The sequence below is a fragment of the Mesoplodon densirostris genome, chromosome 6 (assembly GCF_025265405.1).
Source record: "Mesoplodon densirostris isolate mMesDen1 chromosome 6, mMesDen1 primary haplotype, whole genome shotgun sequence".
In the NCBI taxonomy this organism is placed as follows: Eukaryota; Metazoa; Chordata; class Mammalia; order Artiodactyla; family Ziphiidae; genus Mesoplodon; species Mesoplodon densirostris.
In genome coordinates this window covers 36,410,344-36,438,305 of record NC_082666.1, presented here as the reverse complement: position 1 = coordinate 36,438,305, position 27,962 = coordinate 36,410,344, and the positions used below count along the sequence as shown (strand labels likewise).

At 40.3% G+C, this 27,962-nt stretch overlaps 1 protein-coding gene across 4 annotated transcripts in view; it reads left to right on the top strand.

The window, feature by feature from the left end:
• The window catches only part of ECPAS (Ecm29 proteasome adaptor and scaffold), a 109,577-nt gene that overhangs the window by 57,973 nt on the left and 23,642 nt on the right, over nt 1-27,962 (top strand). For all 4 annotated transcript variants that reach the window (XM_060101286.1, XM_060101285.1, XM_060101284.1 and 1 more), the window contains 21 exons: nt 527-630; nt 1,031-1,154; nt 2,774-2,854; nt 4,311-4,536; nt 4,971-5,062; nt 7,469-7,603; nt 8,417-8,579; nt 9,025-9,197; nt 10,371-10,472; nt 13,805-13,928; nt 15,209-15,354; nt 15,789-15,843; nt 16,548-16,662; nt 17,342-17,407; nt 18,670-18,787; nt 19,055-19,222; nt 21,800-21,879; nt 22,488-22,593; nt 23,582-23,629; nt 24,682-24,803; nt 26,365-26,515. In XM_060101286.1, coding sequence (XP_059957269.1) covers nt 527-630; nt 1,031-1,154; nt 2,774-2,854; nt 4,311-4,536; nt 4,971-5,062; nt 7,469-7,603; nt 8,417-8,579; nt 9,025-9,197; nt 10,371-10,472; nt 13,805-13,928; nt 15,209-15,354; nt 15,789-15,843; nt 16,548-16,662; nt 17,342-17,407; nt 18,670-18,787; nt 19,055-19,222; nt 21,800-21,879; nt 22,488-22,593; nt 23,582-23,629; nt 24,682-24,803; nt 26,365-26,515 — 2,499 coding nt within the window. The remainder of the gene's footprint in view (nt 1-526; nt 631-1,030; nt 1,155-2,773; nt 2,855-4,310; nt 4,537-4,970; nt 5,063-7,468; nt 7,604-8,416; nt 8,580-9,024; nt 9,198-10,370; nt 10,473-13,804; nt 13,929-15,208; nt 15,355-15,788; nt 15,844-16,547; nt 16,663-17,341; nt 17,408-18,669; nt 18,788-19,054; nt 19,223-21,799; nt 21,880-22,487; nt 22,594-23,581; nt 23,630-24,681; nt 24,804-26,364; nt 26,516-27,962) is intronic.

Genomic DNA, 27,962 nt, shown 5'->3' with positions numbered 1-27,962 from the left:
AGTTGAAGCTTTGCTTTGGAGTCAGTTTTAATTTAAGAGCTAATCTGAAAGCGTTGGTGGTATTTTGCTTTAAATTTGTAGGGATTCCAAGTAAGCTCTGTTTGTGTTCCCTGCAAAATATCTGAATTTCACTCATGTGACTGAGAGTTTAAGAGTTGGAGAAGCAGAGGTGGTGGCTAGAAACTGCCACAGTGACCTTGGTCTGATGGTTGGGCTGAGGATGTACACCTACAGAGAGATTATGGTTATGGTCTTGGTGGGGTTTCCTGCTCTACTTGGAGCATCCTCTTAGATCATAATAGTATTCTTTAAATAATGTCATTGTCCAAAGACTCTTAAACAACATGATTAAAGATCTTGACTAAATGATGTTTTATTTATTTAGATATATTTATTGAAATATCAACTTAAATTTTGATTGTTTACAATTAAAATGACTCGACTGGAATGAGTTGTTGGTAATTGAATTCTTTTTTTTTTTTAATTTGTGTGTGTGTGTGTGTTTGTACGTTTATGTGTCAAATAGCCTGAAGTTCAAGTTCGACAAGTGGCTGTGAAATTTGCCAGCACGGTGTTTCCCTCAGATCATATACCGTCCAGATATTTGCTCTTATTAGCTGCAGGAGATCCGTAAGTTTCAAAGGTGTTAATTTGAATTTGGGTTCATTTAAAATTTAGTTGAAAATTGAATAAAATTTATGTTGTTTGCAGTGTTCGTCTGTGGAATTTAGGAGCAATTTATTAGAGTTAAAAGTATGGCTCCCTTGATACAATACATAGACCTGTAGTCATACCCTGTCTTGTTTTTTCCTGTGGGTAAAATTCAAAGATGAAAGCCACATGACTCTCTACATCTTAATGAAATTTCCAAAAAGAAGCGATTGCTTATCATGTATTTTATGCCTCTTTGCATAGAGAGCCAAAAATATATTTAAGACAGATGACAAATAAAATTGCTGTTCTTAGTCTTCATATGATCATTCTCCAGTTGGTGAAATTTATTTATGTTTCTTATTTATCTTTCTGAAAGACGGGAGGAAGTTCATGGAGAGGCACAACGAGTTTTAAGGTGTCTTCCTGGTAGAAACAGAAAAGAAAGTACTTCTAAGCAGATGCCATCTTTTCCAGAAATGGTATATTATATCCAGGAAAAGGTATGGTATTTAACTTCAGATAATAGTTTAAGTCATATAGTGAATGATGAAAATAAACTTATATTTTTTTAGGTGACACATTTTAAAATGCTAATCACTAAATGTTGAATAGTTCGTAAAGTTTCTAACAATGTTAATACAATAAGAGGAAGGTACGAAGTGAGGAGAAAAATATAAATCTCAAATGTAATTAATCTGTTTTGCCCAAATCTAAATTACTTACAATTCCTTTTATGTTTTTCAACATTTTGGCTGTGTTTATTTTATTTATTATTATTATTATTTTTAAAATTTTTAGTGGAGTATAGTTGATTTACACTGTTGTGTTAGTTTCTGCTGTACAGCAGAGTGAATCAGTTATACATAAACATACATCCACTCTTTTTTAGATTCTTTTCCCATATAGGTCATTACAGAGTATTGAGTAGAGTTCCCTGTGCTATACAGTAGGTCCTTATTATTTATCTATATTATATATAGTAGTGGGTATATGTCAATCCCAATCTCCCAGTTTATCCCTTCCCCCCTTTTCCCTCCTGGTAACCATAAGTTTGTTTTTTACAACTGTGACTCTATTTCTGTTTTGTAAATAAGTTCATTTGTACCATTATTTTTATTGGCTGTGGTTAAAATTTTTCCCCTTGGCATGACATGCTTAAAATATATCTTCTTTATTTTTAAGGGCACTATTTAGGGCAGCATAAGTTTAAGAATGCTTCAGGGAGCAGTTCAGACTTTTTCCACCATGATCATAAGAGAGCATTGCATCTGCTTTTGCAAGTCTCCTGTTTTTGCTGGTAGATCAGAGTATTGACAGTCATGACCCCCCACCCTGACACTATCCTACTTTTTACATTGATGTTTCTCTTAGTGTGCTGGGGGGATACCTTACAGCCTTTCACCTCTACTGGTGGTCTTAGCTTTTTGCTTAGATAGACATCTTAAGGGTGCTGGAGGTCAGTATGTAGCAACCATGATTCTCTTCTCCATAACACTGTCATATTTGTGGGCAGAGATGCTTTTGTGCTAATATTTTCCTTCTGCCTCTATTATTAATGAAAATAACTGGCATGCAGCGCCCTGGGGTGACTGTCAGTAGATGCCTGGAGTAGGTTTATTCTTTTTATTTTATTTTATATTTTTTACTTGCTACTGTGTCATCTTTGCAGCTTTTTTCTTTTTTCCTTTCTTTTTAAAGTATAGTTGATTTATAGGTTTATTCTTTTTTTTTTTTTTTTGCGGTACGCGGGCCTCTCACTCCTGTGGCCTCTCCCGTTGTGGAGCACAGGCTCCAGACGTGCAGGCTCAGCGGCATGTGGGATCTTCCCGGACCGGGACACGAACCTGTGTCCCCTGCATCGGCAGGCGGACTCTCAACCGCTGCACCACCAGGGAAGCCCAGGTTTATTTTTTTTAAACAAGCCAGTTAGAAGGTAACACATCTGTAACTTAGGGTTTGAGGTCCATGCACAATCAAGCATGGTTAATGGAAAAATGTTTTGACTAGAAAAAAAACAGTAGCAGGCAATAATGTAGCTAGAAATAGTTATTTTTGAGTTGAGAAAGGGTACACGTGCTTTGTTTTCCAGTAATTGATTTTTGGGGTTTATTTTTATTAGGCTTCCCATCGAATGAAAACGCCAGCCAAGTACATGACTGGGACCACTGTCCTTCCATTTAACCCAGCAGCCTTTGGAGAGGTAGGACTGACATATATTTCTATTTTGCTTTCGCTAAAGGTTCTTAACGGTAATGTCACAGTCAAAGAGATGACCGTGAATTTTTTGTGTTCTAGGTAAACCCATATAGTGACGTCATTGTTTTATACCAGGTTGTTTATTAGGAAAACAGTACTTAGTAATTGGTATTATTTTAAATCATAGTGGTGTCTAGAAATACATTTATCTCAGTGAGATTCTCTTCGTGAAGGAAATAGATGCTCTGCATTGATTGCTATTGGGAATTTACAGCAAATTAGATTTGAAATTTAAAGCCAACGATATATTGAGGTTATTTCGATTATCCAGTTTTGAAGGTTGGAGAATTAGATTAATTTATCTCATTTACTAAGGGAAATTCTATTGTTTTAGTCATTGACTTGCACTAATTAAATGCCAAGAGATAATCTTGTTCAGAGTGAGTAAGGAGACCCACGATGAAATTACTGCCTGTCCTGTTCTAGCTGTCAAGGAAAGAGCTTCCAGAGGACTCCTTAGTAGCTAATTTATGTCAGAGGTTTTTAATGACGTCGTAGCTACTCTTCTGTAGATGATTTGAACCCATTTTCTCAAATTCTCATGTCAGTGGAGATTAAATGCAGCTCAAGTTCCACACGAACAGATCATTGGTCCTGGGTTTCTGCCCAGTGTCTGTCTCTCTCACATACATACACACACATCTTTAAAAAAAAATAATGATTTTCCTTGTTATATTTTAGACTTTAAAAGTGGAGTTTGTGTTTTAACTCCATTAAACTCTGTTAAAATGCACTCTTTGGATTATAAAAGCTGGTTATATAAATTCTGCTCCATTGTGGTAATTTCAGTTCACACGTTGAGTCGTGTTTTCCAGCTTCTGTGAGGGTTTTGAATAGCTTTATGAAGGAAGGTGGGGAATCAAAACTGGGAACTGTCACTTTGAAGAACATCTCCTGCCTTGATTTTTTTTTTTTTTTTTTTTTTTTTGTGTGGTACGCGGGCCTTTCACTGCTGTGGCCTCTCCCGCTGCGGAGCACAGGCTCTGGACGCACAGGCTCAGTGGCCATGGCTCATGGGCCCAGCCCGCTCCACGGCATGTGGGATCCTCCCAGACCGGGGCACGAACCCACGCCCCTGCATTGGCAGGCAGACTCCCAACCACTGCGCCACCAGGGAAGCCCCTGCCTTGATTTTTTTTTTTTTTTTTTTTTGCGGTACGTGGGCCTCTCACTGTTGTGGCCTCTCCTGTTGCGGAGCACAGGCTCTGGACGCGCAGGCTCAGCAGCCATGGCTCACGGGCCCAGCTGCTCTGTGGCATGTGGGATCTTCCCGGACCGGGGCACGAACCCTTGTCCCCTGCATTGGCAGGCGGACTCTCAACCACTGCGCCACCAGGGAAGCCCCCCCACCTTGATTTTTTGAGACGCTTCTCTGGTGTCCTTCTTCCTTCTGTCTGTAGATAGTCCTGTACTTGCGCATGTGCCTGGCTCACAGTGCGGGAGTGGTGCCCACCTCTCAGAGTTTGGCTGATATGCAAGATCACGCCCCAGCCATTGGACGCTATATACGGACTTTAATGTCGGGCAGCCAGGCAATACCCTCCTCGTCTTCTTCCAAGAGTGGGGAAACCAACCCTGTTCAGATCTACATCGGCCTGCTTCAGCAGCTGTTAGCAGGTGTTGGAGGTAGGAGGTCATGACGCTGAGGATTATACTAAAGCACTTAAACAAAAATCTAATTTTAAACTCAGCTGAGAATTTATAGCAAAATTATTTTCTGTCTTCTCTCCTACAACTGAACATGAATCTCTGTTTCTTTTCTAAACTTTCCTGAGTTCATCTTTGATACACTATTTCTCTTTTCAGAAAGAAATGCTGAACAATAGGTAATATATTTTTACTTTGGAAGTGGGTGTGAAGAACAGGGCATCTTTTTATAGACAATAAGTCTGTAAATTTGCTGTATTGAATCACATACTGTATTTAGGTTAACTTTTGTTTTGTAAAACTGGGGAATGCCTCCTAAAGCTGTAGCCTTATGCTTTAAAGGAATTTAGTGATCCCTGTACGTTTGTTGCTTTTCTTGAAATCAGAATGGTTCTGAATTCCTTCTTATTTAGGTTTGCCAGTCATGTACTGTCTATTGGAAGCTGTCTCAGTGTATCCGGAAAAGCTGGCTACCAAATTTGTAGACAAAACCGAATGGATAAAGGTATATCCTGTGCATGTGTATTTCTTTTTGATTCTGTATATTTTAAACTTTGATCTCATGATGTCGCCTTCCTACCAGTGTTTCTGTGGCCTTTTCTGCCTTTAGGTCATTTTGAAACTCTCATCATTAAACACTTACTGGGAAACGTGTAGGCCCATGTATTGCAGTGATCCATTTAGGTGAGAGGGGGAGATGAATTGAGAGTCTTATAAGTGAGAAAAAATTATTTTTCTGTTTTAAAAGTTTAAAAAAGTAATAAATATGTATAATTTAAGTAAGCAATTATGTAAGACGTCTCCTTTGCATAGTCTCTCAGCTACCCAGATCCCTTCACCTTCCTGCCTCTTCCTCTCTCACCTGACAGGCATGCGTAGGTTATCACTTATTTGTATATGGTGTCCCTTCTAGAGTTTACTTATGCATATACTCACAAATGAAATTAGCATTTTTGATTTTTCTTCCTTTTTTCACACAAAAGGGTATTATACTTTTCACACTGTTTTGTACCTTCTTTCACTTAGCTTTAGAACAAGGAGTTACTCCTATATAACTACAGAGAGAACATCCTCTTTGTTTTAATAACTTCATTGTTTTCCACTGCATGAATGTGCCATAATTTATTGTAGGTCCTTATTGATGGTCATTTAGGGTACTTCCAGTCTGCTGCAATGAACAATCCATCATTTTGAATATGAGTGGGTATATTTTTAGATAGATTCCCCAGAAGTGGAATTGAGGACACATGGATGCAATTTTAATAGATAATGCACATCCTGCATATGAGTAGTTCCAATTCACACTCCCACCGGCCATGTTGGAGAGTATTTTTGTCCCGTGGTCACACCAAAAGGGTTACCAGGTTTAGCAAATAAAAATGCAAGATACTGGGCTTCCCTGGTGGCGCAGTGGTTGAGAGTCCGCCTGCCGATGCAGGGGACACAGGTTCGTGCCCCGGTCCGGGAGGATCCCACATACTGCGGAGCGGCTAGGCCCCTGAGCCACGGCCGCTGAGCCTGCGCGTCCGGAGCCTGTGCTCTGCAACGGGAGAGGCCACAACAGTGAGAGGCCCGCGTACTGCAAAAAAAAAAAAAAAAAAAAAAAAAAAGCAAGATACTCAGTTAAACTTGAATTTCAGATAAATAGTGAATAATTTTTTTTATTACAGGTCTGGCTCATATAGTTTTGTATACCTTTTGTGCTACATAATGTAGTTCTTTTTGGAAAATGCAGTTTGAATTAATGTAAAAAGTACCAATTATTTAAGTGTGAAAGCGTGAGGTAATTTACCAAGAGGAGTGAGTTTTGTACTGTTCTGGAAAATCTAGTCTCATGAAGTTTAAATCTAGTCTCATGAAGTCTCATCTAGTTTAAAAAGGTTTTTAAATTCTTTGTGAATATTTGCTGATTTTAAAATGATCTTAGAGTTTTTGACCTTTGATCTTGTAGATCAGGGGTCATTAACTTGTGGTCCATGTACCAAATCTGGCTCGCCTCCTGTTTTGTATGGGCTGCAAGCTAAGAATACTGTTTACATTTTTTTTTTTTTTCTCTGTGGTACCTGAGCCTCTCAGTGTTGTGGCCTCTCCTGCTGCGGAGTACAGGCTCCGGACGCGCAGGCCCAGCGGCCATGGCTCACGGGCCCAGCCGCTCCACAGCATGTGGGATCTTCCCGGACCAGGGCACGAACCCGTGTCCCCTGCATCGGCAGGCGGACTCTCAACCACTGCACCACCAAGGAAGCCCTGTTTACATTTTTAAAGGGTTGAAAAAAAAATTAAAAGATGAATAAAATTTCCTGACGTGAAAATTAGAGTGTCTGTAAAATTGTACTGGAATCCAGCCACACCCATTTGTTGTCTATGACTGCTTTTGCTCTACAATAGCAGAGTGGAATTGTTGCGATAGATTTGGCTCTTTACAGAAAACACATGCTCACCTCTGTTTCAGATCAGCTTTGTATTAATTCCACCTGTTTTATACTTTGTATCTTTTTTTTTTTTTTTTTTTCTTTTTGCGGTATGCGGGCCTCTCACTGTTGTGGCCTCTCCCGTTGCGGAGCACAGGCTCCGGACGCGCAGGCCCAGCGGCCATGGCTCACGGGCCCAGCCGCTCCGCGGCATATGGGATCCTCCCAGACCGGGGCACGAACCCGTATCCCCTGCATCGGCAGGCGGACTCTCAACCACTGCGCCACCAGGGAGGCCCTATACTTTGTATCTTTAATGAAAATGCACGTAAGATTTTGGTCTATACCTCCGCTTTTATTTCATTTTGAAATAATAGCTTGTTGTGTTCTTTTCTCATAGTTACCAGTAGATTGAACATTATAATGTTTTAAATGTTAGACGTTGTCAGCAAGGAGATGATCATATATTATGTGTGTATTTCTTTTTCTACACCGCTCAGAGTCTGATGAATAGCAGTAAAGAAGAGATGCGTGAACTGGCAGCATTGTTTTATTCTGTGGTGGTATCTACAGTGTCAGGAAACGAGTTGAAGTCAATGGTAGAACAGCTTATAAAGACTACAAAAGACAATCATGTATGTTATCAGTTTTGTCTTTATCCTTTTTTGTGGGAAATAGTTTTACAAAAGCATCTAATATATTTTTAGTTTTTGTGTTCTCACTTGTAAAATGAACTCATAAATTTCTTGCCTTTATGATTGTAAAGATTAAATGAGATAGATAATACGTGGATTCAGTCAGTTCAGTCGACAAATTTTGAGTGCCTTGTGTCTCATAGGCATTGTTTTAAGTGCTACGAATACGGCAGGGAGTGGATACATGAGAAGCTCTAGTAGTGCTTGGTGCTCAGAAATGTTAGTTCCTTTTTCTTCCCCATCTACTGCCACCTCTCATTGTACCTTTCCCGTTAGGAAACACTGTTGAAACCATGTGCTTTCAAATATTTTATTGGCATTTGGAGGTTTTAGCAATTAGAAATAGGATCCGTTCATTGTATTTTGTTGGCAGTAGAGGAAAATTGTGCTTGAAAGTTATGACGGTGTATTTACCTAAGTGTTATTTATAAGCTAGAAGAAAGTGTGGGTGCTTATAAGAGCACCCACTTATGGAGTCACCTCACCCAGAGTTGGATTTGGGTATCGGATTAGGGAATCTAAATCCAAGTGAGTCAGGACTCAGCTTAACTTCTCAGAATTCTGTGTTTGAAACTCAAGTTTTCTCTTCTTGCCTAACCGATTTATTAACATCCAGTGGAGCCTCACATGATCACTTCATTTTTTGGCCTTATATTTTATTGGGGAGATGACTGTAGTAAACACACAGTTATTTCATTGCATTCACGCACGTGTGAGAGAGACAGACGTACGGTATTGTGTTGTTAAATCCAGAGCCCGGAGATACAGCACGGATCTTTGCTTGCATTGGGATTCACAGTAGGAAGATATTTGGCTAAGAAGAAAATGAAAATGGCAGAGCAGCAAGACGTGGAGACAAATGCTGATTTTCTGCCCGAACAAGAGGAGCTCATTCAGAGTGCCACAGAAACTATCGGTAATTAATGTGTTTATGCTGATTTGGATGTCAGCATAAGTAGGTTACAATTTTTTTGAATTAGGTTAAAATTTATTGTAACATTTAAATTTCTTTTTATAGCATTGAACTCTAAATACACGAGGTTTTTCCACAAAATCTTGATGCTAAATAAATTCTGTTTTTAATAACAATGCAAGTACTCTAGTTTTTCTATATATTTTTTTTCTATATGTTTCTATTTAACAGAGATGATTCCATTATGGGAAAAAATGTAAACATTAAGAAAGGGCATGACTCTGGTGTTTTATTACTAAAGAAATGCTAACAAATTATCAACTGGAAAATATGTTATAGACCTTGATTTTGGTTTGCTGTCTTTAAAAAAATCTTGAGTACATTGCTGGTTGCTTTGCATTCCATGGGTAATGATATAAAATTCTCTTTTGTCTAAATGTGTTTACAGGCTCATTTTTGGACAGTACATCACCCCTCCTGGCAATTGCTGCCTGTACAGCCCTGGGTGAAATCGGCAGAAATGGTCCACTCCCAATCCCTAGTGAGGGATCTGGCTTTACTAAGTTGCATCTTGTGGAAAGCCTGCTAAATAGAATACCCTCCAGTAAAGAAACAAATAAGGCAAGTCTCTTCGTTTTATCCTTCTTTTCTGAAATTCTTTGTATTCATAGATAAATAAATGAATAAAAACAGAATCATAGTCAGGATAGATGGCGTTACAGCTGGAGGAAGGATTGAATGTGAAAAAGAGTGATAAAGAAGAAAGTCTAGGTGACTGTTTAATTTTGAGTTGGGGATGATTTGTGTACTGCTTTTGTGTGTGTACCGTTTGACCCAGTTACTCCAATTTAGGCCCGTAACTGTTAAGATTTGGGTAAATATTAAATGCATCAGGTAATTCTTTTGTCATGCAAAAGGGGGGTAATAAAGTGTTAAATAGTTTTACGATTTTTGTAATTTCAGACCCAATCTAAATCTTAACTTCCTGTACTTGGTTTGGTTTTAAGAAATCTGGGCATTAGTAAGCAGTGTGAGTAATCTCTGAGGAAAAGGACACTTGTGGTTTTTTTAGTTTTAGATAAAAACTTTCATAGACTTTAAAATTTTTCTTTGGGATAAGAACACCTCAGTGTTGAAGTATAAGATGATTTAATGAACAGAAAAATCAGTTTACTACAAGTTTAATAAATATGTAATTTTATTCTTGATCTAGCTACTATTTAAAACTTTCTGAGATCACAGTAGTTTTTATTAGATGTTAGCAACTACTCATTACCATCCATTGTTGAGCACTTGCAATCTGCCAAGCATATGCTGAGTGCTTCACATGCATTAATTAATTGAATCCCCAAAAGATCTAGTGAAGTAGGTACAGTTGTCATCTCTGTTTTCCGAGATGAGGAAATAGCGTCACAGAGAGGTGAAGTAACTTGCCTGAGGTCACACAGTTGTAAAGGCTATAAAAATGGTCGCGCTGTGCCTTGATCTTAGGTCCTCTGGGCCCAGAATCTACATTTATAACTGTTATAGCTTGTAGGATAATGAACTAGTTAAAGACTTTGTTCTTCCTTCTTTTGCAGCTGTAGACCCTTAATGAACTCAGTTTTATGTCTTTCTACCTCCAATGTCGTATAGACATAATTCTGTAAAATTGGATACTTAAAAAAAAAAAATGTGCTGATGCATTAGTTAGACAGACTCCTCCTCCCTGCTTTCTCATTTTGGAAACATTTTTTCTGGGACCAAACTGTTATATACTTCATTTAAAAAAAAAAAAATTCTGTGTTCTTCCAGATGAAAGAAAGAGCTATCCAAACACTGGGGTATTTTCCAGTTGGGGATGGAGATTTTCCTCACCAGAAACTCCTCTTGCAAGGTCTGATGGATTCTGTGGAGGTATTTATATTGCTATCTGGTTGTTAGTCGTTCAAACAAAAGGCATTTTTCTTAACTTGGAATTTTGCGTGCTGTGAGGTTTTAAATTAAAACTTTATTCATTTATTCACCAAGTACTTACTGAGTACCATCTGTGGGCCCATCACTGTGGTAATCGTATCATTGACTAAATCACCTCTCTGGGGAAGTCCTTTTCTCATGATTTTAAAAAAAAATAAATTTATTTATTTTTATTTATTATTTTTGGCTGTGTTGGGTCTTTGTTGCTGTGCGCGGGCTTCCTCTAGTTGCGGCGAGCGGGAGCTACTCTTCGTTGCGGTGCGCGGGCTTCTCATTGCAGTGGCTTCTCTTGTAGTGGAGCACAGGCTCTAGAGTGCAGGCTCAGTAGTTGTGGCATGCGGGCTCAGTAGTTGTGGGTCGCAGGCTCTAGAGCACAGGCTCAGTAGTTGTAGTGCACGGACTTAGTTGCTCCCTGGCACGTGGGGTCTTGCTGGACCAGGGCTCGAACCCGTGTCCCCTGCATTGGCAGGTGGATTCTTAACCACTGCGCCACCAGGGAAGCCCTTCTCATCATTTTTGAGTAAAGCGTGGTGCATTGTAGGTAGAAGGGGAAACGTACCCATTCAACTAGATGTGGCGAGTGGGTGCCAGTGTTCTGGTTGCCCTTGAGTCTGATGACTTTGCTTCTGTCTTCTAGATAAATGTCCAGTGTGGTGGAGAAGACCTATAAGTAGACAACTGCTAGCCAATATGAGTGACCTAACACAGTCTGATGTGGCCCCTGATTGGGCCTTGGTTCTTGTCACTTACTCACCAGCCGCTTTTGTTCACCAGCCTCTAGTCCTTCTTTGCTCTGAGCTTTTGAAAGACCCATGCTTCCTTCTTTCTCAGGTTGTTGCTATAGCTCTTTGAAAAGTTTCCTGACCCTTCAGACTAGAGTAGATTATTTATTTATTTGTGCTTTCATGCTGCTCTGTACTTTTCTTCACAACATTTATCACAGTTGCTAATTACCCACTAGGCTGAAGGCAAAGTCTGTTTTGCACCCCCATCCTCACCCCCTTATAAAACAGGGGCCTGGCAGCGTAATTGGTAGTAGCAGGACCTCAAACATTTTTGGAAGAGTAACTGAATGAAGAGATGTTTGCATGTAAGGCAGTGGACTCACGAAGGCGGGCGTGAGCACTTCTGTGTGGGGGAGCTGGTGCACGTTTTTTGGTGGCAAAGTCGCTGCTGGGCCTTGAAGAAAGAGAGGGAGGAGAGAGGAGAGCTGTGGTTGAGTAATAAGGCAGCTGAGTGATAGAGCCGACATCAGGATGCAGGTCTCTGGATTCTTGATGGAGTATTTTTAAGGTGAAATTTTTTGACAAGAAATTATAACCATATCTCATTCTCCCTGGATGTCACTGACATTGTAACGTCTTGGAGAAAATCTTGTGATGTCTCCTTTCTCATCTTTTTTCTTTTTTTTTTTTTATTTTTTTTTTTTTTTTACTGTACGCGGGCCTCTCACTGCTGTGGCCTCTCCCGTTGCGGAGCACAGGCTCCGGACACACAGGCTCCGCGGCCATGGCTCGCGGGCCCAGCCGCTCCGCGGCATGTGGGATCCTCCGGGATCGGGGCACGAACCCGTGTCCCCTGCATCGGCAGGCGGACTCTCAACCACTGCGCCACCAGGGAAGCCCTTTTCTTTTTATATATCTATGATAGAGATGGGTTTCTTCCAGTTTTGTTTAAATGAAGGTTTGTCTCGGTTCTTAACTTGCTACTGAAGACATTATTTTAAGAGTTTAGAAGTACAGAACTGTATGAAAAGCTTGAAGCATGTTAGAGAGACTGAAGGAGGAGAATTTAAAAAAAGCCGGAATCAAGAGAAGCAACATGTCTTCACAGTCATCTAAGACAAAGTTCTAAAGGTTCTTTTTGTTGTTGTTTCTTTTAACTTTTTATTATGGAAAATTTCAAACATGCACACAAGTAGAGAGAATAATAATATAATGATCCCTATTTACCCACTCTTTATTTATTGAATATTTAAAGCAAAATCTGGATATCATTCTCACAAATAGAGTTAGGGAGTTTTGTTTTTGTTTGTAATGCCAACCATGTTGTTATTAACTGTAAACAGGTAAAAACAGGCACATAAAATGACTCCCTAATATGGGATCCTCTGTGTTGAGATAACCTTTTCTCAGCTTAGAGTTGCCAAGAGAAACTTTTAACCAGGAAAGCTGTAGGACTGAAGCCTTCAAATATTTTTTCTCCGAGTAGGAAGTGTGTGGTATCAGCACTTAATACCTCAGCAAGCCTAGAGCATTTAGTTGATTGAGCTTGGAAATGGCTAGACTGTTGTCTGTATGCTTTACAGTGTTCTCCCAAAAGGCCCATATTCCCATACCCCTCATATTCTCTGTTCTTCATTCTCTTCTTACTCTCCTATTCTTAGGTCTTTTCTGATTCCCAGCAAACATTAGAGAAAAATGCCAAAGGGAGCTGAGGCTGGCCCAATTCCATATTAGTCAGTGATTCACAATTGTGAGATGTGTCAATTTCTAAATCTGATTTTAAAAATTTGAGTATGTATAGTTTAGAATTTTTTAAACTTTTGATTTTTGAAACAATTCCAAATTTACAGTGTGGTTGTCAGAATAATGTAAAGAACTCCTGTATACCCTTTATTCAGACTTACCAAATTACAGTATTTTACCACGTTTGCTTTGTCATTCTCTGGTTTTTTTTCTGAACCATTTGAGAGGAACTTGCAGATATCATGTAATTTAAGCGTGCAGAGAGGAGCTGTTAGTAAATGATAAAGGCCGCTGTTAAGGGTGCAGTTACTACCAGTCACGTGTCTACTAGATGCTTTATGTACATTAACCTCATTTAATCCCTATGGCCTGATGAGGTGGATGATGGTATTATTTATGCTCATGTTACAAATGACAAAGTTGAGTCTCAGAGTTTACATAAGTGTATGTAGCTGATGAGAAACAGAATTTCTACCAAGATCCATATGGCTTCACAGTCCATGCCCTTCTCCGCCAAGTAAATGGTTTCATTCTTCCAAAGATTAAAAATCCCTGCTTAGTGGTTCTCTGCTGAGGGTGAAGAGTGCAGCACAGACTTGGGAAAAGATCCTCAAGTCATTCTTGGGTTCTCCGTTCCCTCACCCTGCCTCACTTGCCAGCCATCCCGTTATCTGAGAGCATTGCAGGCAAAAGAGTAAAAACAAAGCATGCCAAGAAACAAGACAGTAAGCAGGCTTTTTGTGGAAATGGATGTTTTGGGGCAATGTTCTCTCTGACTCCTCACTTTTATCCCCTTCATTGCAGGCCAAGCAGATAGAGCTTCAGTTCACTATCGGCGAAGCCATCACCAGTGCTGCAATAGGAACTAGTTCTGTGGCCGCCCGGGATGCCTGGCTGGTGGCTGAAGAAGAATATACGCCCCCTGCCGGTACCATATAGTCAGCTAATCAGTTTATTACCACCAAGTAACCCTCTTCTGTTCTTGTTATCACCTTTGAGCAAAAGAAAAAAATGTATACATTCCATTTTAACTCTCTTTCCAATATTTATATATGTCTTTATCAATTTGGCTCAGTCAAGAAAGACAGTTGGTTAAAGGAGACTGAGCACAAAATGAATGAGAACTGTTTCTTTAGTCCTTTGGCAAGCAGGCAGGGGAGTTAGCTATCGATTACCTTCAGACTTGTGCTCTATTCGTGAGGATTGGTGTGTTTAGCCAGTGTTAGGCCTAGCAGTTTCCAAGTTTTGTGTCCCCTATTCCTTTATCACACAGTGCAGGTCGTGCAGCAGGTGCCTCTCCACTAAGTCACTGTGGCTTTTAGTGACCACATAGGTGAAGGGGCATGCGTTTTCTGATGACGTGTTACAGGTACTGTGATTTCACATGTCTCGTATGCTGTGAACATCCTACAGGGCACAGGATGGCTCTCCACAGCAGAGTGTCCTGCCAACCTCAGTAATGCCAAGGTTGAGGAACTCTGAAGTGACAAAGGAAAGGAGAACAATGGCGTAGTAGCTGGAGGAGGAAAGTGAGGTTGATAGAGGCTGGTTTGCCTGTTAGTGTTTAGATGGAGATGTTGGGAAAGATACGGGAGAGAAAGAAAAATGGCTGACACTAGGACGAATGGGGATAATTAAAAAAAACTAAGACAAAACGAATACAACATTGTAAATTAACTGTGCTCCAATAAAAATTTAAAAACAAACAAACAAATAAAAGAAAAAAATACTTATTTTAAGAACTCCATGTGCAATTAAGGTCTAAAAGGAAATAGAAAGGAAGAGAAATACTTTTCTTTCCTGCTATCACTGTTTAAATGAGTAAAATTACATTAATCATATGGGTATTAAAAAAACTGAAGACAGTTTTCTAAAAAGAGAAGTTTTAGGTTCAGAGCAACGTTAAGAGGAAGGTGCAGCGGTTTCCCGCACCCTCTCCCCCTGCGCGCGCCTGGCCTCCCCCGTGGTGGTGATAATTCTTCATTCTAGGGAACTAAAGTTATCTGAGTACCTTTAAAAGGTTATTTCGTTTATGCTAGGTTCTGAAGTGAGTGATTATCAGTTCCTTCAGCAATTTATTTAAACACCTTAGTCATTTAGATCTTAATATGTTGTATTGAGTAAACGTTGATTAAAATTTAGTCTTTTTCAGGAAGCTCTATTCAGTTATTTTAATTGCTTCTTATCATTCTTTCCCTTTCCCTTTAGGAGCTAAAGTTAATGATGTGGTCCCCTGGGTGTTGGATCTGATTTTAAATAAACATATCATCAGCTCCAACCCACATGTGAGGCAAGCAGCTTGCATCTGGCTCCTTTCCCTTGTGAGGAAGCTAAGTACCCATAAAGAAGTGAAGGTAAGCCATTCTGTAAATGTGATCCAGCTCTGTTGGAAACTGTTTATGAAATATTTCTAATAGAAAGGTAGGAGGAAGGGAAGTGTATGGGAGTGAGGGCCACTAACCAGTAACACATATTTTGAAATAAGCTATACGTGAAGGAATGAAGGATGGTACCTGATATATATGGGCTGGAAGGTGATTCTTAAGTTGAAGGTACAACGTCAGAGGAAGTGGTGAGGATGGGGAGGCTCAGACTGTGTGCGTTAGACCACCTGTAAGTGCTACAGCCTTCAGGTAATTTGGCCACCTTCGAAGGTGAGAGCACAGCAGGGTTTGTGACTGCCTCTGGTTGTGAGACTTCACAGGGGTTGTGTACCCTGAGAGCAAGATTTTTATTCTCCCAAGGAGGTGGAGTTTCAGTGTTCTGAATGCCTTTTTTCTTCTTTCAGTCTCATCTTAAAGAAATTCAGAGTGCATTTGTTTCTGTTTTGTCAGAAAATGATGGTAAGTAATTGGTAAATATTTGATTTCCAAACTTCTTTAAACTTGTATTTTAAATTTTGAAAAATCTGGATTAATGAACATAGAAGAAGGCTACAGGAAACTTGATTCTTAATGTATTTATTTATTAATTAGATCATTTATTCATTAGATCAGTTTTGCATTTAAAAGTGGAGCCGAGGCCTTCTTTAACGTTCGTACTTGTACCAAATAATAGCTTTCTTCTCCTGTTACTTAGAATTCCTTTTTTCTTTGTGATTTAAGCCAGGAGAGAGTGCAAATATTTGTGTTAGACATTTAAATAGTAGCTTTGTTTTATTAATTTTAAACATGTGGTCTGATGTTGACTTTTCATTTTAAAAATTGCACGTGGGCATCCTGAAATCCTGTGATTACCTCTCATGTATGTGACGTGCATCCACTGACCCTTTGTCAACCATGCACTGCACACTAAGGCCCAGCAGGGTTGACTTGGCTTGTGAGTTGGATGTTCTGTGAATGTAGTTCTCATTTACAGAGACTTGCTGGTGTCATGTCCACTCAGATGATTTAGTATGTTTTTAACAAAATAGACAGGTTGATTATGTTTTCATATCTTTACTTTGATATCATTTTGGGTTAATGTTACAAGTTTAACTTTTTTTTACTTGATGGCCAGAGGACAAATTTTTCTTAAAAGAATATTGTTTTGTCTGACTTCTGTGTAGAACTTAGCCAAGATGTTGCCTCAAAGGGCCTTGGGTTGGTGTATGAACTGGGCAATGAACAAGATCAGCAGGAGTTGGTTTCTACTCTTGTAGAAACACTGATGACTGGCAAAAGGTACAGTGAACTTGAAAATTTCAGATTTGAACACGCAGGGCAAGTTTTGCACATACTGAGAATATGAAGTGGAAGAAGGAAAGTTCAGCTTGTGATTTTCCTGTTTATTAAGCCTTTTCTAAATTGCAAGTCATTGATTGTTATACTGTGGATAGCAGTTTAATTATCCAGTGTATACTGTTTAGAAAGTAAACTAAACTACTGTTTAGAAACAGGCCAGTAATTCAGGCTTTGAAAATTGAATGATCTTGGGACAGGTAAAGCATTGGATTACAGAAGTACCGTAATTACCGTTGGCTAAATGGAATGAAGACGTGGAGAGGAAGTGTGTCACGCAAGTCCGATCTGTGAAGAGGAAGAGGGGGGCAGTCATTCTTGTAATTGGTCGCTGCTTTATGTTACCTTCCTTGTAGGAAGAATAGTTCTCAGTGTGTGACCACATTTAATTCAGTGTAACTTTATGTGGGATGTCATTTATATCTATTTGTTCTTCCTAGACTTCATTTTACAAAGTTCTCTGGCTGATGGGAAGGGTTAGTTGACTTTTACATCTTGCACACTGTAGATACTTGATAGGGAATTTGATTTTATCAGTTTACAAATGAAATGTATGCATTAGTTGAATGGTGGTATGAAAATTTTGAGGCTAATTTAAATTCTTGGTGTTGTTTTCATTTAGAACTAAGCATGAAGTTTCTGGAGAGACAGTGGTGTTTCAAGGAGGCCTTGGCAAAACCCCTGATGGGTAAGTGTGCCCGATCCATTGATCAGTCACTGTAGACATCTCTCCGTTGGAAAAGGTGCTCACCAGGTTGATTTCCACCCTCGTGGGAGGTGTTGTGTGTTAGTGGAAGAAGAAAATGTCAGTGAAAAAGCCTAGTGTTTTAAGATTGGGTTTCCTGGGGGAGCAGACTGAGATGGAGGTGTGTGTGCTGGAAGTTTATTGAAGGGTGCCTGGGGTCGTCACCCTGGGGGAGTGAGGAGGCAGGACAGGTCCAGTGGCCGAGGAGGAGCTGAACTGCTGCCCCCGCTCACGAGACCGTGACCCGTCACGGAGCTCTGGGACTGGGCTGGGAGGGCCTGCAGGGAGGTCCTGCTCTGTGTCCCCTCCTCAGGTCTTTTCACCCCCTCAGCGACTAGCCGTTGGTGGTGGGCTGCTCTCGGGGAGGACCTGACCTTGGACTGAGGGCACTTCTGTCAGCTCCCAGCCAGTGGGTCCTCAGGGAGGAATCGGCACCCACTGCACCTAGTTTTTTGGGGGGCATCTGTACTTGGTGTTTTGGAGTCCACCAACTTGGCATTTCAAATTACTTCGCAGAGCCTTATACCTCTTTTGTCTTACCATTATTCCATCATGGTTGATACTGTTGCTTTTCCTCTGAAAACCCTCAGGTCCAGCTGCAGCTTGCTGGGCCTTGCTGGGGAGTCCCCAGAGCCCTGCCTCAGGCTGTCTCTCCCGAAGCTCCGTGTTTTCACACTGAAGTTGTTTCATTCCACTTATCCTCCCTCTAGACTCCCTCTGAGTTTTAAAAAAAAAAGTGCTCACTTTTCACAAAATAATGGAAAAGATCAGGTAGTTGAGCAAATACAGAGGGACGTTAACAGGACTTGAAGAAGTTGTTATCAGGATTGGGACGCTGTAGCTTAGAAAAGGTGTAGGGAAGACAGAAGTTGTCTTCAGACGGTCTTCTTAGGATCCTGAGAGAGATGGGTGCACAGTGTACCGAAGAATTATTGCCGTCTCCTGAGGTGATGAGGGCTCCACCCTCATGGGCATCACAGGTGCCTTAGGTCATTTACCAGCCATTGCTGAGAACTGAAGTAGGCGACTTTTTATATTCTCGTCACCCTGGTTCTCTGCCTCTGTGGTAATGAGATAACTCAATATTGGAAATTTAGCGAAAACATAATTTTAAAATGTCCTAGTAATATTGGTAATGTAATTTTTTTAATAGTCTGGAGGTGGAGAAATACATTACAGCATACTTTTTCATTTTTGTTTTCAAGCCAGGGCCTCTCTACTTACAAGGAGCTTTGTTCTCTGGCAAGTGATCTTAGTCAGCCGGATCTGGTGTATAAATTTATGAATCTAGCCAACCATCACGCAATGTGGAACTCTAGGAAGGTAAGTGGCTATTGCTGGACATTTTATTTTTTTCCTCCCTCCAAATCAAACCTCCTGCATTGGCAGACGGGGACAACTGTTATGCAATGTGTTTTGTAAAAGTCTGTGATTAGGGAGATCTAGATCACCACATAGCTGCTATTATTGATTGGTAAAGCTGGACATCCAGTAAATCAGGCTCTATTCAGGGACAAGGACAGGAGGAAGAATTTTGTGATATTTGATATGTGGATATCATATCTGAGCCACGTTGTTTTATTTTTTTAGGGTGCTGCTTTTGGTTTTAATGTAATTGCTACCAGAGCTGGAGAGCAGCTAGCTCCTTTCCTGCCTCAGCTGGTTCCTCGTCTTTATCGTTATCAGTTTGATCCCAACCTTGGCATTCGACAGGCCATGACAAGTATTTGGAACGCGCTGGTCACTGACAAGTCAACGGCAAGTATCTGTGAGCCCTTGTCCCAGGTGACACATGGCATGTAAACCCACGCTCATCTTCCTTTCTACTTGGTGTACTTTTTTGTTTAAACAAACAGACTTTCCCTTCATCCCTTGCTTTCTTCCTTCTTTCAAGGTATCAGAGATGCTCATGGCAACATTTATTGAAATCTCAAAAATGGAAACAATCTAAATGTCCATTGGGTGGATGGTTAAGGAAGTGGCAGTGTATCCACACAAATGGAAAACTGTATGTCGGTCGATAGTTAACCACTGACGTAGCGGAGAACAGGTCGTGGTTCTTGCCTTCAAGGAGTTCACGTAGTTGGGGAGGTAGATAAGGAATCAGGCAGTTACCATATTTGGTTTTTTTCTCATCTGGCTGCTTCTCATATCCTCCTTCACTGTGAGATACTAGGATTTCTCAGGGCTTGCCTCTGAGTACCGTTGACTCTCTCCACTTTCTCTTGTTAGATGAGCTCATCAGTTCCAGGGCTTACGTGTCATCTTGATTGTGATGGTTCCCAGTCTTTACTTCTGGCCCAGGCACGACTTGTGCTCCTGACTTGTCTGTCTCACTGCCTGCTTGACATTGTCGCTTGGATGTTGTTTCGAGATACCTTAGACTTAATATGTCCAGAACAGGACTTAAAAAAACAAACTTCCCCCTCTCTTCTCCTCGGCGTTCATTCATTTACCCCAGCTGGGGAACTGGGCATCATCCTTGATTATTGTCTGTCTCACCCTCACCCTCAATTGAATCCAGTAGCAAATTCTGTGGATTCTACTTCCAAAGTATTTCTCCCTCCCTCCCTTCCTCCCTTCCCTTCTTCCCTCCTTCCTTTCTCTCTCTCTCTCTTTCTCTCTCTCTCTCTCTTTCTCTCTTTCTTTCTCTCTCTCTCTTTCTCTCTTTTTCTCTTTCTTTCTTTCTTCCTCCCTTCCTCCCTTCCTTCCACTGTGTGGCTTGCAGGATCTCAGTTCCCTGACCAGGGATCAAACCCAGGCCCACAGCAGTGAAAGCACTGCATCTTTTTTTTTTTTTTTTTTTTTTTTTTTTTTTTTTGCGGTACGCGTGCCTCTCACTGCTGTGGCCTCTCCCGTTGCGGAGCACAGGCTCCGGACGCGCAGGCACAGCGGCCATGGCTCACGGGCCCAGCCGCTCCGCGGCATGTGGGATCCTCCCGGACCCGGGCACGAACCCGTGTTCCCTGCATTGGCAGGTGGACTCCCAACCACTGCGCCACCAGGGAAGCCCAAAGCGCTGCATCTTAACCCCTGGATCTCCAGGGAATTCCCTCCAAAGTATTTCTTGAATCTATTCTCTTTTTTCCTAATTCTTCCCTGATGAACAGGTTGTCATCTTTCTCTTCTCTTTGCCTTCTTTCATTTAATTACCAATAGCAAAAGTGATTTTAAAAAACGCAAATTGGATTGCATTTTGGGTTAAAATCCTTTGGTGGCTTCCTAGTTCACTTTAAAAAAACCCCATGACCCTTACCCTGTCTTTCCATGCCTGAGCATGATGCAGCCCTTTCCTCTGTCTCCAGTCTGATGCTGGTAGGCACTGGAGGGTTCCACCTGGAGGGTTCGGTGAGTTCTGTTTGCTCTAGGAGAGTACTTGGTACCACTGGGTCAACTGAGATCTAATAGGTTGAGTTCTAATAGGGCCCAGGCTTAGGCTCTCTAGATGTGAGTGTCACCTCTGTGTGAGTGGAAGGTGAAGCCACAGATGTGGATGAGATGACTATGGAGACTGTCTAGAGACATGGACATAGAAAGACATCAGTTTCTTAAATCTTAGGTGAGTTATTTCCTCCCTGTCTTGGTTTTCTTAAATGTAAGTGAGGATAACAAACCCTCTCCTACCTACAAGAGTAAAAGTGGAAAAGCCGTAAGTTTTGAAGTTCTTTGGATTAGCATAAAAAGTGAATCTACTATCGGTGTGTGTAGTTATTACCAAGTGGATAAGTGTATATCAAAACTAAAGAGGCTTAAAAGATTAAATTTGTCTTCATTCTGAACAATCAAGTGCTTCTTTATGTGCCAGACGTGGTGCAGGCTACCAGGGAGGCAAAGACAAGTGAGACACTGCCCCTGCCCTCGAGGTCTCAGTGTGAAGGGGCAGGACAGTTACTGTGCTGTCTGATACAATGTGCTTAAGAAGGTGCCGTGGGAACATAAGGCAGAGTAGGCCAGTCCTGTCTGCGAAGGTGATGCCTGACTTGAATCTTGGACAAGTAGGAGATAGAAGAGGTAGAGGTAGTGTGTGCTAGGGAGAGGAGGGTGAGACAGGACATACAAGAACTTGGGAGCTAGATGGTCCCAGGAGGGCTTCGTACCCACGCCTGGGTGATTGGACTTTATTTTCATGCACTGAGGAAAGTAAGAGGATCATGTTTGCATTTCAGGATGATCAGCTGGGCAGCTTTCAGCAACTAAAGTGGGGAGAGAGTTGTGGACTGAGAGGCCTAGGGAGACACTTAGGCTGTTACATACAGAAACACAGTGTGGTAGAGATGAATCATTTGATTATTGATGGATTTTGCATTCTCAGTTTTATCCTTTTGCTTTCATTAGGTGGATAAGTATTTGAAGGAAATTCTTCAAGATTTGGTTAAGAATCTAACCAGCAGTATGTGGCGAGTTCGAGAATCCAGGTACCATTTTTGGAAATATAAGACTAGTCAAATAAAATTGAATTTTTTTTCCCTTCAAATTTCCAAGTTTTATACTTTGTGCAAAAGGAATAAGTTAAAACCACTAAAAAGCATATTTCTGGTTGGGTTAGACAATTAATGATATTTAAGCTCTAGTCAGTGGTTTTCCTAAGTTGTCTTAGTTTTTGTAAGTATGAAATAACAGAAGTAGATCACTTGTTAAATTAGACATCAAGATACATTCATACACTCTCATGACTTTGTAGGGTAGCATTTATTTTTACATGTATAATTTATGTTTATTCAGTGCCTGCTATATGCTTGGCAGTGTGCTAGGCCCTGGAGGTATATTAGTAAGTAAAAAATGATGTATCATCTTAAAGAGATTATATTATAGTTGTGGGAAATAGACATTTGATGAGTGTACATGCCATGTGCCTGTGGTATATTTGAGGCACCAATAAGAGAGTAGTCGTTGCCGTCTTGGGGTGAGGGGGTTAAGACTAGAAATATAGGCAGAATCCATATTCTTGTTTGATATGAATGTTTCATAGTAAAAGATTGAGCTTTCTTGATCATATATTTGAAACCAAATTGTTTATTTTCAGCTGTTTAGCTCTGAATGATTTATTGAGAGGAAGACCCCTAGATGACATCATTGATAAACTTCCAGAAATTTGGGAAACTCTCTTTAGAGTACAAGATGATATAAAGGTACTATATACATAAATCTGCATTTATTTATAGAATAGCATAAATTGGAATTGTTAAAATATGTATGTTACATATTTCAAAATTCAATATCCAGACAATTTTTTTTAAAAGACCAGAATTTTCCTCCAAAGTTTCAGGTTTTTTTTTTCTTTTTTTTGCGGTATGCGGGCCTCTCACTGCTGTGGCCTCTCCCGTTGCGGAGCACAGGCTCCGGACGCGCAGGCTCAGCGGCCATGGCTGACAGGCCCAGCCGCTCCACGGCATGTGGGATCCTCCCGGACCGGGGCACGAACCCGCGTCCCCTGCATCGGCAGGCAGACTCTCAACCACTGCGCCACCAGGGAAGCCCCAAAGTTTCAGTTTTGATGTGTCTGTGAAGCGGCAAGTTTAGGTATCTTTAGATCTAAATTTAATTAAAGTTAAAATAAAAAGCGTAACTACTGCCTGATTTTCTTTTAGTAGAGTTCTTGTGATGCTGTTGATGAGGAACAAATAACAGTTTAGAAATAATCCAAAATAACTCTACTTGGATCAGCTTCATAAGTTGGATCAGTCATTCCCAAATAACGTGACCAGTTTCTCTTTTGCCTCGGCAGTCTAAATTTAAAATTTTTCCATCTTACCATTAAAATTAGGCACTTCAGTTTTTTGCTTTATTCGTCAGAGTTTTTTTAAGTCTTTCAGAATCTTCACATAGATCTCTATACATTTGCTTTTGTAATACATTTAGTTTCTAAACTGTTATACCTAATATTCATATTTTTGTAAGGTCAAAATAGGTTGTATCTAATTTTAAAAATAGTAGTATGGCATGGTAGTATGTTCCTTGACGGGCAAAGAGCCTAGTGAAATACCATTTTTTACCTAGTAATGAAAGTAGGATTTTTCACCAATTTGTGTAGATTTGGAGGCAGTTTAAATACACATTTTGGGGTAGATGAGAAGGAAACTCTGACGTTGTATAATGTCATATTTTTCTCATTTTTAGGAATCTGTACGAAAAGCAGCAGAACTGGCTCTGAAAACGCTGAGCAAGGTGAAAACTCTTGTCTTATACTGGGGGGGGGGTGAAGTGGGGCAGGACTCTTATGTGACAGTGAAAATTATGACTTATTTTTTTGTCATGTAAAGTGACATTTAGTTGCAGTGTAACTGGCTTCATGTGACAGCCCACTTCTTAACAATGAATGGGAAACTGGTTGCTGTTACGTTAGAATACTAGTATTTTTAACAAAGTGTGTCTCTGGGCTCTTTAAATGGAGAGCTCTTCTGGGCCTTTATATAAGATAGGACTTTCTCTTGACCCTGAAGTACACATTACATTTAGATCAAGCAACATCTGTTCTCTTTATTATTGCTATGTTTATAAGTTAATCTGCCTTTCATACTTATGAGGTTGGCAGCCTTTTTTTTTTTTCCTCGGTACGCGGGCCTCTCACTGTTGTGACCTCTCCCGTTGCGGAGCACAGGCTCTGGACACCCAGGCTCAGCAGCCGTGGCTCACGGGCCCAGCTGCTCCGCGACATGTGGGATCTTCCCGGACCAGGGCACAAACCCGTGTCCCCTGCATTGGCAGGTGGACTCTCAACCACTGCGCCACCAGGGAAGCCCTGGCCGCCTTTTTGAAACTGGTTTCCCACTTGAACTTGATTTTGTGGTATATCAGTGCCTTCTAATGTATTAGAAGGTTTTGAATCCAAGTGTTTCTTATTCCACATTTGTGTTCTTGACCTCTGTGTTATGCTGCCACCCAAAGTTATTGATGATGATCATGATAATAATACCTTAAGCCTTCTTCAGAGTGCTTTCTAAACATTTTCTCATTTCATCTTCAACTGTTTCCTGTTTCACAAATTAGAAGACCAAAGCTTAGAAAGTAAAATGCATTACCAATTTTCTGTTCAGTTATTGGCAGACATAGGACTCAATCCCAGATCATGAGATCTTCTTTTTCTTTCTGTGATATCGTAGAAAGTAGAGTCACTTATCCTTTTCTATGGATATAGGAAGTAGGAAGTATTTTGTCAGATGAACGCGTTACTGGGTGAGAGGTCAGTTTCATTAATTTCCATGCTCTTTGTATGTGAGGTTTGTGTGAAAATGTGTGACCCTGCCAACGGAGCAGCTGGCCAGAGAACCATTGCTGTCCTTCTGCCCTGCCTTCTGGACAAAGGAGTGATGAGTCCTGTGACAGAAGTTCGAGCCCTCAGGTTTGAATCAGTTGATGAAATTGAATGTATTGGATTTACTTAGTTCTTAGCCACCCAGTAGAAACTGGGTTTCTTTGAATGTTAGATTCTTGAAAGAATGGAGAAATGAGGAGAATCCAGTGGAGTGACCCAATAGCAAATGTGAGGAGTGGTGAGTCAGAACATTTTTGCAGAGACATTCTCATGGGAGCCTTGCTTTTGTCCAGCCTTCTGCCACTCTGCCTCAACCTTGAGTAAAGTGTGTTATTTTCTTGTCATTGGCCTCTGCCCCCAGCAGGCACATCTTCCTATTCTGCTACGCCTCAGGTACTTGAGAGCTTGCTTGTTGGTTATACCACTTAGTAATGTTTCACAGATTATTATGTTTAAAATAAACTGTTTACTGCCTGTGAAATACTCAAGAAGTACACATTTAGATATATATGGCTCTTTTAAGTTAAGATCAGCAGTGAAGGATTCTTTTTTTTTTTTTTTTTTTTAACCAGAGTGCTATCTGGGAACTTCATCTGTTCCATTTTTTATTTCACTCTTGAAATTAGATCAAATTAATAGTACCAACACTATTTTATGGTAACTAAATAGTTGGTATGGGAAAGCTCTTCTCAGAAGGATTCACCTAACAAATGCAAAGGAATGATAAAATTAGGATATCACCATTTTGCTGTCCTCAGTAAGATAATCCAGGTAATGATCATAAGTGGCTCCTGAGTCCACTGGTAAAGGCTGACGGGAGGAGCATTATAATGGGTGGTTGGTTCATGCCGACCAAACTTGAACCTGCTCTTCGCTCTTTAACAGCACAAAAAAAGATAAGCATCTTGATGTGATGAGACAGGACATGACCACCTGTGAAAAATTCTTGTTTTAAAAAAAATTGAACTGAACTTGATTTAGCCTGCAGATCTGTGTAAGCTACAGAGGAACCTGTTAAGTGACACCATCAGAATACAAATCAATAGCTTAAAAAAAAAGAGGACAGAAAGACCACTGTTGAAAAAGATTCAAGAAATGCAGTAAATTGCAATGTGTAGATGGACTCTGGATTCGATTTCAGCAAACCAGCTCTTACGGACACTTGTGAAACAATCAGGAAATTTGGATATTAGATGATATGAAAAAAATTCTTCATATTTTTTAGGTGTGAAATGGTATTTTGATTATGATAAAAAGTCTGGGTCTCTTCATGATACATGCAGAAGTTTAGTTAGGGAATACGCTTCAAAATACTACAGTGGCAGGGGGAAAAGTATATGAATGGTCTGTATGTATGGTGGATGCCTAAGTGAGAAATTGGCCAAAGGTAGCTGATTGTTGAACTGGGTGGAGAACATACAGAATTGCATTTATGATTCTCTTTACTTTCATATATGTGTGAAAATTTCTATAATAAAAAGTAAAAACAAAAACCAAAAAAAACCCAACACAGAGCTAAGACCAGGCTCTGTACCCAAGGGAGTATGTTCCTTAATGCAATAAAGTGCAGAAACTCCTCATGATTAGACCTGTAGGGCTTCTTGCTTTCGTTAAAAGGACTCAGGAGTTGTGTTTTGTGTGTCTGTAGCATTAACACCCTCGTGAAGATCAGCAAAAGTGCAGGAGCCATGTTGAAACCACATGCACCAAAACTCATCCCAGCTCTGCTAGAATCCTTAAGTGTATTGGAGCCTCAAGTTCTCAATTATTTGAGTCTCCGGGCTACAGACCAAGAAAAGGTGAGTTGACGACACAGCCATATTGGTAATTATCATGAAGGGAGAGCCCTGTTAAGGTACTCAACAGGCCTTCCAGGGTCCTTAGACAAACTCCATGACTCAGATGATACTTTCACCACCCTTGAAACAGCTCAACTTCTATAACCACATGCAGAGTTTTTTTAGTGGGGGGCGGAGAGGGCTCATACACTGTTATGTGAAGTGAATGAAAAATGACACTTCCGTCCAAAAAAATATATCAATACATTTATTTAACACGGTTTTTTGTACATGTTTGTTTATTTTCTAGGGGTTGGGTCTACACCCTCAGAGTCCTTCTAGGGACCATTCCTGCTTTGCAGATCAAGAGGATTTGTAGCTAGACTTTTGCATAGTCCAAAATTATTCTGCTTTTTAGGTATACTGTAGTTCCCTAGTCTCTGATCAAAGTTTTCTTCTGTTTTTTTTAATTACAGATGAAACATTTATTGTGAAAAGTTAAAACAACATAGAAGAGTAGAAAGTAATCCCCTAGGAGTCCCCTCTGCTGTGGCAGCACAGTATCATTTCCTGAGGAGTGCTCACTGTCAGCAGTTCCTGGGTCTTTTGTCAAATTCTTTTGTAGTCATAGGCTGCAAAATCAAACAAACATACTAATTTTAAAATAGAATCAGGCTGCGAATATTGTTCTGCAACTTGATTTTTGTTTTTAACAAAATACCCTGTGTATATATAGATCTATTTCATTCTTTTTAGTGCATGCATAGTATCCTACAGTGAGATTATTTTGAACTTTTGTGTGAGAGATTTTGTGGCATCAAAAGTTACGAAAGTTCTGTTTTCTCCACATCTTTGCCAACATTGAATAATATCAGTCTGATAAGCAAGAATCTCATTATTCTAATTTAGTTTCCTATTATTAGTGTTGCCCATTGTCTTTTCGTATTGTGTTAGCCATTTATAAGTATTTCTTCTGTGAGTTGTCTGTTTCTACTCTATGTCTGTTTTTCACTTGTTTATGTTTTTACATTGGTCTTTATTAGAACTGTCAAACTCCTGTTATATGATTGTAGAAGTTTTTTTTTTTTTTTCTATTTTTTTTATTAGTTTCTGCTTTATAACAAAGTGAATCAGTCATACATATACATCTGTTCCCACATCCCCTCCCTCATGCATCTCCCTCCCTCCCACCCTCCCCATCCCTCCCCTCCAGGCAGTCACAAAGCACCGAGCTGATCTCCCTGTGCTCTGCGGCTGCTTCCCACTATCTGTCTACCCTACGTTTGGTAGTGTATATATGTCCATGCCTCTCTTTCGCTTTGTCACAGCTTACCCTTCCCCCTCCCCATATCCTCAAGTCCATTCTCAAGTAGGTCTGTGTCTTTATTCCCGTTTTACCCCTAGGTTCTTCATGACATTTTTTTTCTTATATTCCATATATATGTGTTAGCATACGGTATTTGTCTTT